Source organism: Podarcis liolepis (assembly GCF_965112155.1).
Source record: "Podarcis liolepis genome assembly, chromosome: 5".
Lineage (NCBI taxonomy): Eukaryota > Metazoa > Chordata > Lepidosauria > Squamata > Lacertidae > Podarcis > Podarcis liolepis.
The window spans coordinates 62,008,065-62,021,625 of NC_139556.1; the positions used below are offsets into that span (position 1 = coordinate 62,008,065).

At 45.8% G+C, this 13,561-nt stretch overlaps 1 protein-coding gene across 1 annotated transcript in view; it reads right to left on the minus strand.

Moving 5' to 3' along the window:
- The window catches only part of DNMBP (dynamin binding protein), a 48,834-nt gene that overhangs the window by 33,108 nt on the left and 2,165 nt on the right, over positions 1-13,561 (minus strand). The window contains exon 2 of the mRNA XM_083505178.1: positions 204-357. Within this exon, the coding sequence (XP_083361304.1) occupies positions 204-351 (148 nt within the window). The 5' untranslated portion in view covers positions 352-357. The remainder of the gene's footprint in view (positions 1-203; positions 358-13,561) is intronic.

Genomic DNA, 13,561 nt, shown 5'->3' on the forward strand with positions numbered 1-13,561 from the left:
CTCCTTAACTGTGTTGTTTATCCCTCATCTTCTGGAGAGACTGCTGGGGCCACCAAGTACTTGGCTGGTATATTCAAAGCTCCCAAATAGAAGGGGGGCATTTACATAGTTTTAATCCCCACACACCCTGAGTTTTGCTTCATGCTGGCTTGCTTCTAATCCAACCATTCCTATGAGCCCAGCGCAGGCCTTTTGACTCCCACCTGTGACTCCTTCCTTCTTCCCAAGGAGCCAGAATTCGTCTATGACTGCCAACACTTCTATGACATCCCCCACAAACAGCGGCAACTCTTCAGAGACACTGGGGCAGAAGTCAAAGACAGCCCGTACCACAGAGCCTGCCTCCATCATTGGGATCTGCAATGAAAGGATACAGAGTCAAGGCCTGGGAAACAGTTGTGTCATGTCACAGACTGCAAGGGGAATTTCACATAGGAGCAGAGATTCAGGAGCACTAAGCAACTCCAGAAGTAGCATGGAGGTTTGCATCAGTCTGGATACAATGGGAATGGGGAATGTATGACCCTCCATATTTTGTTGGGCTACACCTCCCAATGTCCCTGACCACAGTGACCAGGGCTTATGGGTGTTGGGAGTCTAACAACATCTGGAGGGACACATGCTTCCCATTCCTCAGATACAAGATCACATTTGTGTAGTATTGCAATCATTTGCATCCTAAACCCGTGTGGCCATCCTGTATCTCAAGTTCAATGCAAGGGAGCTTCATATGCTCTATCTTCTCAGGACTGAATGGAGCCACCACTAGACTGCTATCCTTTCCTACAAAGTGACCCTCATTCTCAACAAACACTTCACAGGAAGAAGTTAGACTTTGTCTCAATGGCAGTCCATTCTGACTCCTATTTTTTTGACCTGATTCTGTCCTACCCTTCTTTTCTGCTTACGTCAGCTGGTAGGGTATGAGACTCTTAGACACAGGCTCCTGGGTTGAGCAAAAGGTTCCTGCATTGCATTGCAGGGCGTTGGACTAGGTGAACCTTGTGGTCCCTTCCAAAATTCTGTGATCTATTATCCTTTTCAACGTTTCTTGTATGTTGACCTTCAGCCCCTCTCCACTCATTTTTCCCATGCTTTGCCTTTAAAGATTAGTTCTTGATGAGTTTAGCTGTTCCTCCACCCTGCTGCAGCTTCACTTTTGACCTTGGATGGATTGGGTGGCAACCTCCATATCTTATAATTACACGCAGCTGCCAGTTGTATAGCTAGGGACTGGGAAGCAGTGGGGGTGGAGAACCATAGGTCAATGGAAGACCACTTGTTTTGCATGTAGAAGGTTTCATCCTGGCACCTCCAGATTTATTTATTTTGTGATACAGTACCTGATGGTGGGAAAGGGCCTCTGTCTGTGAGCTTGAAGAGGCCTTGCCAGTCAGAGCAGACAATACTGGACTAGGTAAGACAATGAGCCTGACCTGGTATACAGGGGCTGACTACATCCCTATCTGGTACAGGTTCTTGATACTGAATCTGACCCAGCTTCCACTAAGCCCTGGGATCCTGCAATGCCTCCTGCAAAGATTCTCCTACAGTCCAAACTGCCTCGATAATTCACAGGGAGCAGTTAACTTCCTTGGTTAAATGCCATCCAGCTCGGAGGGCTGTTCTCCATCAACTGTGTTATAGGAAGGGCCATTCGTCCTTGTCAATGTATTTATATTTCACATTTCCCACAAGTAAATCTGTGCTCAAAGCAGATCACACACAAAAAACAAAGTCTAGCTGCAGTACAAAATACTACGTAAGTACAAAATACGACATATAATATCACAGCAACATAACGCTAAGAAAGTAATAATCAGCTCAGTTGGTTAGAGCATGGTGCTGATAACACCAAGGCCACAGGTTTGATCCCTGTAAGGGACTGCTGCAACCCCCTTCATTACTAGACGAGATGATCCTCAGGGTCCCTTCCAGCACTGATATACAGTGGTACCTCGGGTTAAGAACTTAATTCGTTCCGGAGGTCTGTTCTTAACCTGAAACTGTTCTTAACCTGAAGCACCACTTTAGCTAATGGGGCCTCCCGCTGCTGCCGTGCCGCCAGAGCACGATTTCTGTTCTCATCCTGAAGCAAAGTTCTTAACCTGAGGTACTATTTCTGGGTTAGCGGAGTCTGTAACCTGCAGCGTATGTAACCTGAGGTACCACTGTACATATACCGTAATTAGCAGTTCATTTACCATATATAAACATTTAAGTAAGCATACAAATAGGTCAAGTTCAAGTATCTATTTGGACTTCATTGCTGAGTAAGTGTTTCTTCCCAGCCCCAAACAATTTTGCACTTGTAAATGAAACAAACAAAACAGGCACTTTCTTTTTCAGCAATGTGAGCGGAGAAAGAAGCACAACACTGGTGCTAGAAAGCCACTCTGAAAACATTCATAGTCCAGACTGTGTGTTAGATCCAGACAGCACTATCAGGACTTTATTTTTATTTCTCTCTTTTTTTTAAGGAAAGGGAGGATTGCACAGGTAAGTCCAAAGTATCAGCTGGGACAAATATCATAAAAAGAAGAAAGGTGAGTGACCCTCGTTCATAGATGGTGTGCAAACAGATCGGATACTGTGATAGGAAAGAGATAATCAGGCAAGCGACCTGAGTCCCACCACTGAACAGGCTCCTCCTCCAAAAGATACACTGTTTGGGCTGGCATTTTCCAAATGACCAGACCACCAGAAAGTTTGTTGTGAGAAGGCAATGGAAGTGGTGGGCAGTGAGGGGGGGTAGCCATTCTGGACCATTCCCCCAAGCTCCAGAATCAGGCTGTGTGAAAGGAACCAAGAGTGCAGGGTCAGGAGAAGGAGGAATTCCTGTCAGGAAGGGACGGCAAGATGGAACGGAAACTTAGCATTTCCCTGACGCACAGAAACTGGGCTCTGGGCTGCCAACAACCAGCAAGCTATGTGCAAATGGTGACAGGCACAATCTATACAAAACCCAGGAAGCAAACCTCTATATTGCCACTTCAAAAAGGGGGGGGGGGTTCCTCCTGACCCTAGTAGGGTGACCAACTTTTTTACAGGTTCCTGCTCCTGCACCTGCAACAGCAACTCGATCAGCAGATGTTAGCAGGTGGTAAGGCTGATCCCAACACTATGCAAAGGTTTGTTTGCTGTTTCTGCACACCAAACTGCTGTTGAAAGCACAGGAGGGCCGGATGCTCTTTCAGGTCAGGTGGCAACCCTATGCTCAGTACCTTTAGAAAAGAGAAAACCAGCTCTATCCCAGGGCACTTGATGGGGGCAGGGGTAAGCCCTGTATGCCAGGGATACAGATGCCTGAGCCCCATATATTGTGATAGCTGATATACTGTACTGACATAGCTTTGATTCCTGCATTGGAGCAGGTTAAGACTAGATAACTTTGGTGTCCCTTCCCACACTATATTTCTATGATTCTACTCCCCATTGCTACCAACATCAGAAATCGACAGACACAGAAAACATGGTTACACATTAAATGACACACTTGCCTTTTCTCAGGCAATGAAGAGTATTGTATGCTACCCCCCCCCACAAAAAACCCAAATACCCCCCTGTGTTAAACATGCACCTTAGAGCAATGTCCAGGGCACTAGGTGCTTAGATTTGGGGAGGAACAATGGGGATTGTTTTTATAGAAGTGTGTGCATAAACCCATAATACAGGATGGATGAGCGAAAGAGCTAGAGGGAACAAATGTGTTTTGCTGATGGCATTGGTTTTTTATTATCAGGCACTAGCAGCTTCACTCATGGCAACAATGTGAAGCTGGCATTTCTCAAAAATGCTGCCCTGGCAATTCCCAGTGTTTAAGCCCCAGGCAAACCCAGAAACATGCCATAGGTTACACTTCAAATGATATTCTCAGGCTGCAGAATATGTACACCGAGTTCTTCCCCGGATCTCTATGGAGCACATCAGATCAACACTTCCCACCCCACCAACCTGTAGACTTGCTACAGGTATCTATCCTAGAGCATCAATAGCGACTGGGACCATTTTCCTGCATGTCTCCTGTGTCTTAAAACCACAGGAAAAAGGAGAAGTGCTCACTTGCAAAACGGGGTGATGAAGTTTCAGATTCTGATGCAAAATGCTGTCTATTAAGGCAAGTCAAGGAAGCAGCGCAAGTTAAATGTTATACTGTACCTCTACCATTTCAGTACAAATGAATGCTGCAAAATAGCAATGCTTATCCTTCAATATACGGATCTGAGCTCAAAGTCAATAAAATGCTGCTGCTGCTGCTGCTGCTGCTGCTGCTGCTCTGTAGAAGGAAAAGGAGCAAACTAACAAATTTCTGCAAGCTGCATGTTCTTATAGCTCCCACATCCCTCCATGAAGTCTGTGTTTTCCAGTTGTCAAGAAAGAAACTGTATAGACCAGATTCTCAAGTATCATGCCTGTGAAGCTGTGTAAACACTTCAGTTTACTCTGCTTCCAGTGGTTTGGAACATACAATGTTAGCTGCAATACACACCTGTCCTGTATCTTATGATATTTCTTATGAAATACTGAGTTTTTATAAGTTTAGCCCAAGTCAGCTTTGATGTGAATTAAGAAAAAGAAGGATCTATCTGTGTTTTAAGATGGCAATGTGTACACAGCTGAAATCTCTCAAATTAATGTCCTGAAGTTCTTTGAAACAATTTAAACTGCCCAACAGGGTTCCATTCAGTCATTCTGTTTCACTAATCCTTGTTCATGAGTGTCTAGAAATCACCACTACAGACACAAAACACCAGTGGCATAGCGTGGGGGGTGCAGGGGGGGCCGGGCGCAACATCTGGGGGTTAGGGGGCGCAAATCCACGGGTTAGGGGGCGCAAATCCATGGGTTAGGGGGTGCAAATTACTTGCCTTGCCCCGGGTGCTGACAACCCACGCTACGCCACTGCAAAACACTTCCATGAAGTACCATGCTAAACCTTAATTATTCACTATACGGCAGGAACAAAAGACATTCTTTGTCCATTTGTCTTAATGCAGGAATCTGTTACATGCTAAGAAATCTCAGCCCACTTTGCACTGAGGGATGATTAAGCACAAGCCACACCTTGTGTCTGCCTTGCCTAGAAAACTGCATAGGCCAAAAGTGTTTGTTTGTTTGTTTTTTGCAATAACATGCTGCAATGTAGAGAAACCAATGTTTAAACGGTCTTAAAACGCAGAGTACAAATTAACACAACCTGTCACAAATACAGCCCAACATCACAAGGTACAATCCAGGACAGAACAAAAGTCCCTGGCAGATTTGGACAAACACTCACCAAAGCATCTGACAGACTTTGAAACTGGATAGGATAAAAGATCTGGAATTTGAGATGGTAGAAAAAGTAAGGAGAAAGGAACCACCATATAGATTCAGACTGAAATTGAGATATAGGATATGAGATATAGGCAGAGAAAGATAGAGTTATTTACAGTATGTTTATATATAAATGGAAGAGCTGCAGCTCAGTGGTAGAGAACATATTTAGCACGCAAAAGTCCCAAATTCAGTTCCTGACATCTTCAAGTTGAGCTAGGAAAAATTCCTGCCTGGAACCATGGACAACCACTGTCTCTCAATGCAGACAATACTTAGCTAAATGGACCAATAGCTGGCCCTCGGCATAAGCAGCTTCCCTTTCCAAGGAGGAAAGGTCTCCTCCACTACTCTAAACTGATAGGAACCATATCCCCTTCCTCAGAACAGAATTTGTTGTGGCTGTCAAAAAAGCTGGGGAAAAACAATTGGGGCTTGAGACAATGGGGATACTTTGGCATGCCTTGTGGAAAGCAATTAATAAATAAAACAAACAAATTAATGATAATAACTGGATTTGGGAGCAGTTCCAAGCCTGCCATGAAGCATAAGTTACGCTGATTCCCCTGCACTCAAGGGGTTCTGATCCATAATAGCAATAGCTACTGTCTTCCAAGTGCCACTAGACTCAGGTACACCCTCATCCATAATACACCCAGGTAAAGAAGGCGCAGCTTCTGGTTCGACATTTTCACAGCAGCTGATGCAGCAGGATGAACGCGGAGGAAGGAGCCCTGGTGATGCTCCCAATTAGAAAAAGTTCAGTCAGCTGGACAAGGCATGTGGGTGTTAATGAGTAAAGAATGTCCTAAATGGAGGAGGAGGAGGACTGCTGAGATAATGCCAGGACATTCCTTCAGTTACTATACGCCATGGGGAAGGAACGTGTTAAAAGGGCAGCAAACAGCAACAACGACACTCTACATTCTCTACCACACTCTCATGTGTAAGGTCTGCAAAACAATGAAGAGAAAGAGGGTCCACCACAAATGCAACACTTCCAGTGTTGCCACAAACCATCCCTAGTTCTGGCAGTGAGGGCGGGGAGAATAAGCAGGCAGAAACCTGGGATTCTTTCCCTCTTGCGAGATTATTTTAATGCACTGTGGAAAGATCTCCTCCACTTCTGGCGGGCTGACTCAAAAGGGCTTGCTTATTCCACGACCGGGATGACAGCGGAGCGTTGTCTTCTCAGGAACATCTGCCTGCCAAGCCTTGCTCTAAACTTATGCCTGGAGGGAGGAAACAACCTCCCAGCTCCATCCGGGCTGCATCATCAGACAGCCCTGCCTTCAGTCCCAAACAGCAAACTGTTCCCAGATTCCGTGCTTTGAGCCTCCTCCCCTTGGCCAGCCATATCCGTGCCAAGTGTAACAGCCCTGCGCACGCTGCAGCAGGAGGCAACGATCCAAGGGAAAGCGTTTTCACCCACCCACAGGCCTGGGGTCACGGATGAGTCACACGCCTTGCTGGCTTGCCAGCACCGCTCCCCTTTACCTCTGGGAGATCTGCAACTGAACGGAGATGATAAAGGGAAATGGATCTACGGTAGAAATCCATCTAACACAGCAGTACAGGGAGGCCTGTTAAGTCAGCTAGAAGCCTCTACTCTCTTAGCAGGCCTCCATGTGGCAAGGCTCTCCTGCTTCCAGTCCCCTCAGTGTCCAACATGGTGTAGATATCTCTCTTGTTCTTTAACTGCTTCTGGAGGAGGAGGAATCCCAGCCACATGCTGCAGCATGCACAGAAAGGAAGCCAGCGCAGTATATATCGCCCGTACGGGAAAGCCAAGCCCATGGTCTGAGCAGCCAAGTTAAAGAAAAGCTGTATGAAAGAGCCAGCTACAACCAGGGCTGAACGTGAGGCTGTTCAAACTGCACTTGGAACCACAAGTTGGGGGGATTCTAGCACATGTCATCTGGATAGCCATGGTTGGAAATATAACGCTGGACTCAGGGCTATATTTCGAGAAAAAGACATGCCAGAACTCACCCTTATTTGCCTATAATGGCAATGGTGCCCACCTGAGAGGCGCCAGAACTGAGTTTCGGTGAGTTCCCGCTGAAAAAACACACCCCTTGGGTTGAGGCATCATCAAGAAGTACCTGAAGCTGTACTGCTGTCGTCTGCTTGTTAGTTTGCCCCCAAAAGGGGAGATTACAGAATAGTTGGAGAGGTTATCAAAGTGATGTTATTTTTTTAAAAGGAAGGTTTTGAGCACCTCTTGTACAGGACATAGGATCTCTCTTTACCTCAGCTAACCGCCTTTGTAAACCAACCCCATCTGTCACTGAAAGACAAGGGCCTGAATCTGGAGCAACAGCGGACGCCTGCAGTTCTCCAAGTATCCTGTCAACATCCGAGAACAAAACAAGCTGAAAGTGATCCAAGCAGCAACAACAAGAGGTTGTCAAGGAGACCTCAGACTTGGACACTCTCACAACTGTGGCTTCCAAGCTGGACCAGAGAGGAAACAGCTTCACAAATGTGTCACAGCAGCCCGTAGATTTCTCTCCTTCTGGGTGGGCCATATCTGGGGGCATCTGCTGTTCCTTCATCGGCAAAAACAGCAACAACCCTCCTGGGTCAACACTCCAGGACTGATAGATAGGAAATAATTGCTTGCCACATTAACCAACATAGCATGAGTCAAATGGACTGAATAAGTCCAGCTAATTTCAGCATGATGTTTCAGCCACCTGTGCTCTAACCATGACCCCAAATTCTTGAAGATCTCAACTCCCTATGTATTAGAAGGAAAGGGTTAGAGCACCCAGGAGCCCCTGCACCAAGGGCCAAAGTCTGTATAAGGCACCTCCTTATAGTTTTCAGGTGCCATCCAGATGTTGCTCCCATCCTCCCTGACCATTGCCTTCATAAACTGGGACTGGTGGGAGTTATAGTCCTACAAGTTACCTATCCCAACCAATCAGCAACCTTTCAGCAAGGCCAGTGGGCTGGATTATGGTACCTTGATGCTAAAGATCTTGTTCTTCATTCCTGTTCAGATCCTAATATTTGAGGAAGTGCAGAACAACACACAAAATGTCTGGCAACACCAACAGAGAGCCCTTATGCCCTGCTACACATTCCTACCTCCAGCAGTCTCATGTTTAGAAATGCTTATTTTTAGGGCTACATTTCCCCATCCATCCTGGCTCTTACAACTGACTCTTGTTTTTATTTTGCTTTTTTAAACCCAGTTTATACCGCACTGCCAGGAAAGAACAATGATACACTCACCATATGGCTGAGCCCACCCCACTGACCTAGATAGGAAGGCCACAGAGACACAGGCCTGAGAAATAGCAAAGGGAGATGCCTCTTCCACAGCAGGGAGTCCTAAGCAGTGACAGAGTCTCATGCGGGATAAGGACATTTTCCCACCCGGGGAAATAATGGCTCAATTTGCCCCTCAATACATAAATCGTAATAACAGACTTGGAACTTTTAGGAGGGAGTGCTCCTTTGCAGCTACTAGTGCTAGGGTAATCTCCCACCAGGCTCTGTGTCACAAAATTAATACCAAATGTATTGCTAAGTCAGACCTAAGATCTTGCATCACTTAAGTGCCAAAACCAGAAAATCAAGGGTTTCACAAGTACAATGAAGCCTATGTTCCCCATTCCACCGATATTCCGCTCCATACAACTGGACCTAATTTTCTCAGAGGGGCTGATGACTCAACTGTACAGCAATGCTGCTAGAAACTGGAGGATGCCAAGGGAGATCCTCAGCTGCAGATTTGATGCAAGCAGGAAAGATGGTGCAAGTAAGTCCCTGTCATCCTTATTCATTTACAGAGAACATTCAAAAGGTACCATCTACCCTGGGCAGTATATTTAAGAAAGCCAAATCATGCATCTTCAAAGCCTACCTCATGTGGCAGCTTCACTGCATCCTTCTAGCACTGATGAGGGACCGTATCCCAATGAATGCCTTAAGCCTTTAAATTTGGGCTCTCTCTGAGTGTCACTCTGAGTCTGCAGCAGCTTGTTTGGCTAGTTCATGACATACATGTACTTTGGCTCTGTTCCTGAAATGCACTGAGAATCTATTCTCTTCAACTTTTGGGTACAAAGCCTGCCACTTAGTTTCTATCTGCGTGGGCACCGATGTGCCAGTGGTGAAGCTGAGTGTTCCATCACAGGTACAAACTACCATTGCAAACAATCCTGAAGCAGACCGAGAGTGAAATGCTGAACTGTACTTTGTGCCCATGACAGAGCATTCAGAAAAAGATAACCACTTCCATATAGGCAAGACTCTACGAGAAACGCCAGCTCAGCCAAAAAAGGTGGGTCACCAGCCACATGGCCCACAATCACATCAATGAATGAAACTAAGCATTATGGAGCAGTATATATTTTTTACTTCTGTTGATAACTGGCTCTTGGAGCTTGCCTAGAGGCAGCACATGTTCCTAGATACAAATTATATCTTCCCTTCCCATCTGCCAATCACCTGGATTTTAAAAGCCACACCACAAACAGCTGACATCAGCACGTACAACCACAGGAAGCTACTGATGATAAGCAGGGGAAGGGTTTACCAAACTCAAGGCAGAACTAGCTTTGTCATCCATGCTCCTCCTCCTACATAGTTCTAAAGCAATCTCCTCTCCTGTGCTGGCATGAAAATGTGAGTTCACTCTGGTGAGAAAGCTCAATGGTATAGCTTTCGCCCATACTAAAAACAACTGATCATAAATCTACAGATGGAGCTACCTGCACCTGACTTAGGAACAAAGACCTGCCTGTAGCTTTTGGGTGACAAAATTCAATAATAATAATAATAATAATAATAATAATAATAATAATAATAATAATATCTTTATTGTCATTGCCCCCTCTCGGGGACAACGAAATTACTTGGCTGCTCCATCCACCCAGGTAGGGCACTCCACACAAAATCAATCAACTATAAAAACACTAATTAAAACAATACAGTATAATACAGCAAGGGAGATTAGATGACTTTCAAAGTCCAGGCTTCCCATTCGGGGCCGAGATCGCTCTGGGGAAGAAGCTGTTTTTAAGATGGCTCGTTCTTGTCTTCATCGTCCTGTATCTCCGTCCCGACGGCAGGAGCTCGAAGAGACAGTGACCAGGATGCGATGGATCTTTTACTATGTCCAGTGCCTTCCTATGGCACCTTGTGGCATAAATCTGCTCTAAGGTGGAGAGTGGGCTGCCAACAATGCTCTCTGCTGCCTTAACAACTCTGCACAACCCCAACCTGTCCTGGGTAGTACAGCTTCCGTACCACACACATAAGCCATAAGTGAGCACGCTCAGTGTCAATTTATGTGCTGGCTCTTCTCAAAGTCCTGATTGGACAATGGCTACAAAATCAAGGTCATGGTGCTATTGAAACCAACTGGGCAGTGCAATCCTAGGTATGCTTACTCAGAAGTAAGTCCCACTGCACTCAGTGGATCTTACACCCCAGATCACAGCCATCCATAAGCCAGCTAGTGCAGCACTGTCAGCTATGACTAGCAGTAATTCTCCAATGTATGACTCAGATATAATGGGAGTCAAATCAAAAACTTTACCTACGTAGCACATGAGCAGTTCCTTTATGCCAATAAGTAGTTTTGCAGTCGAAATCTGAAAGCCACGGAGAGACACAGTAGGCAAGACTCTTGAGAGCACCGGGCCAGTACAATTCACCCAAATGACTTGTGCATACTAGAGAAAACATTTATGGAAGTTGTGGGTGACAACACCAGGGGAAATGGAAAACACGTTGTGTGTTGAGTTCAGACATGAGAGACTTAACACAAAGACAAAAATGTGCTTTAGTGCAATGCAACAACTTTTACAGCATGTGTCAAAAAAAAGGGGAGCAGGGAGAAGAAACTTGCGAGAGACAGATCAGTGGGATCATGAAACTAGCCAGGGGGCTCAGTTCAGTCTGGGTTTTCTTTTTCATGCACTGTGTTGGGAGAGCTATGGGTTAGCAATATTTTAAATAAGAAATTAATAAAGTCCCTCCCTTCTACACAAACAAAAGCAAGGTGGCTGTGGCAAATAAGTAAAAGGTAAAGGTACCCCCTGACCATTAGGTCCAGTCACTGACAACTCTGGGGTTGCGGTGCTCATCTCGCTTTATTGACCGAGGGAGCCAGCATACAGCTTCCGGGTTATGTGGGCAGCATGACTAAGCCACTTCTGGTGAACCAGAGCAGCGCACGGAAACGCCGTTTACCTTCCCACCGGAGCGGTACCTATTTATCTACTTGCACTGGTGTGCTTTCGAACTGCTAGGTGGGCAGGAGCAGGGACCGAGCAACGGGAGCTCACCCCGTCGCGGGAATTCGAACCACCAACCTTCTGATCGTCAAACCCTAGGCTCTGTGGTTTAACCCACAGCACCACCCGCATCCCACATGACTATAAGTAGACCCTTGTAAATCCTTAAAAGGGCCCTAATAACGAAGGAAGTGGGGGTTCGGATAATAGCTGGGATGAAGGACACTGTGTGACATTTGTCCAGATAATACAAGAAACGTTGCAAGAAGGCTAGTGCCTATTTAATAATGGACAAAGTTGGGAACTGACAGTGCAATCCTATGGCTATCTACTCAGAAGTAAGTCCCACTTAAGTCAGTAGGAATTCCTCCTGGGTAAGTGCCTACAGCACTGCAGCTGAAGATGGGTCACATGATGGAATGGGGGTTCTACAAACCTTTTAATGACATAAATGTTTTCATCTGCACATACCCTTAAGAATGGCACTGCTGCAAACATTCAGAGCGTTGATCTCCGTAAGGACATGAATAAGCAATGTTGCTTATTCGGTGCTGAAAGCCTAATGCTTACTTTAGGGCATCTTGGCAAAAGTGTTGCTGCGAAGATTTAGGAAATAGCTGTACTGCTGTTCTCAGCACTGGTGTGGCCCACCCTGCAGGCCTGACAGCTGCTCTTCGCAGCAGGTCCATATGGCAGAAATGCCCCCAAGCTCTTATGAAACAGCTTGAGCCAAGTAAGGCCAGCACCAGCTAAAGCTGCACGCAAACACAGAGGAGAGCGCTTTACGTGGGCGCCGGTGACACCGTTCTTTCCACAGCGAGAGGAAACTTGTCCTGAGGAACGCGCTCAGCAGAGCTTTGTGGTGAGGCCTACATCTCTTTGCAACCCTATTCCTTCCAGACTACTGCAGGCGCCCTAATTCTGAAACTCAGGTTTAAGAAACCCAGAATTCACTCTTCCAGCATCCTATACGCTGCTATGATCCTTTTCTAGTTAAATTAAAATATTAGACCATTGAATAAGCAACAGCTGAGCTACAGCTCCTTTCCTCAGCCTTTTGCCAAGGAAATGACAAGCACAGGGAATATGAATAGAGACTAAAAGCAGCATTGCAAGGAATGTAAAACTGAAGTCGCTCAGGCTCTGTTCACAGGTTGTAGAATTCCTACATGCAAGTCATATATAGTAGCATGCGATGATTCTACACACAAGCGCAGGTCTGGCTTCAGATTTTTTGGGTGGCATGGGCACAAGGTGGGCACCCCCAGTGCCAACTGCAGTCCCCATGCCACAGTCTCTCCCTCACACACTTGTGAATGAACCTTGGTGCTGCCACCAGCTTCTCCCCCTGTGGTTGTAAGTGAGGGGGCTGACCCCAGTCTGGGTGCCAAGCTATTTTGCACCCTTGGTAAGGCTAACTACTTGCAGCAACACCACCACTCAAAAAAATTGCTAACTTCAGTTTTTAAAAGCAGGTGTCTTGTACAAATGATAAAATTCTTCAAAATATAAAACTACAATATTACCAGAAATTTATAAGCTATAACAAAAACTAATCTGTATAAAACTGTGCTCCACAAAGGTCAGTACTGCACCCCTTTGAGAGCCGTGCCTGAGGCAGCTGCCTAGTTTACCTAATGATAGTACCAGCCCTGGCTTATTTTCATTTATTTATTTTTATTAAATTTATATACCACCCTCCATCACAAAATCTCAGGGCGGTTCACGGAATAAAATGCGGAATAAAAACAAATAAATAAGTAAAAGAAAACAGCAAAACAATAACCCCCCTTCCCACAGACACATTAAAAAAGCCATAGAATATTAATCAGCCCAAGGCCTGGTTGAAAGCATCTAAAGATGTATAATACAGGTGACAGGCAAGCCTCTCTGAGGAGAGCATTCCGCAAACAGGGAGCCACTGCAGAAAAGGCCCCGTTCTCGTGTTGCCACCCTCCATTCCTCTTGGAAGATGAGCGCAGAGTCCA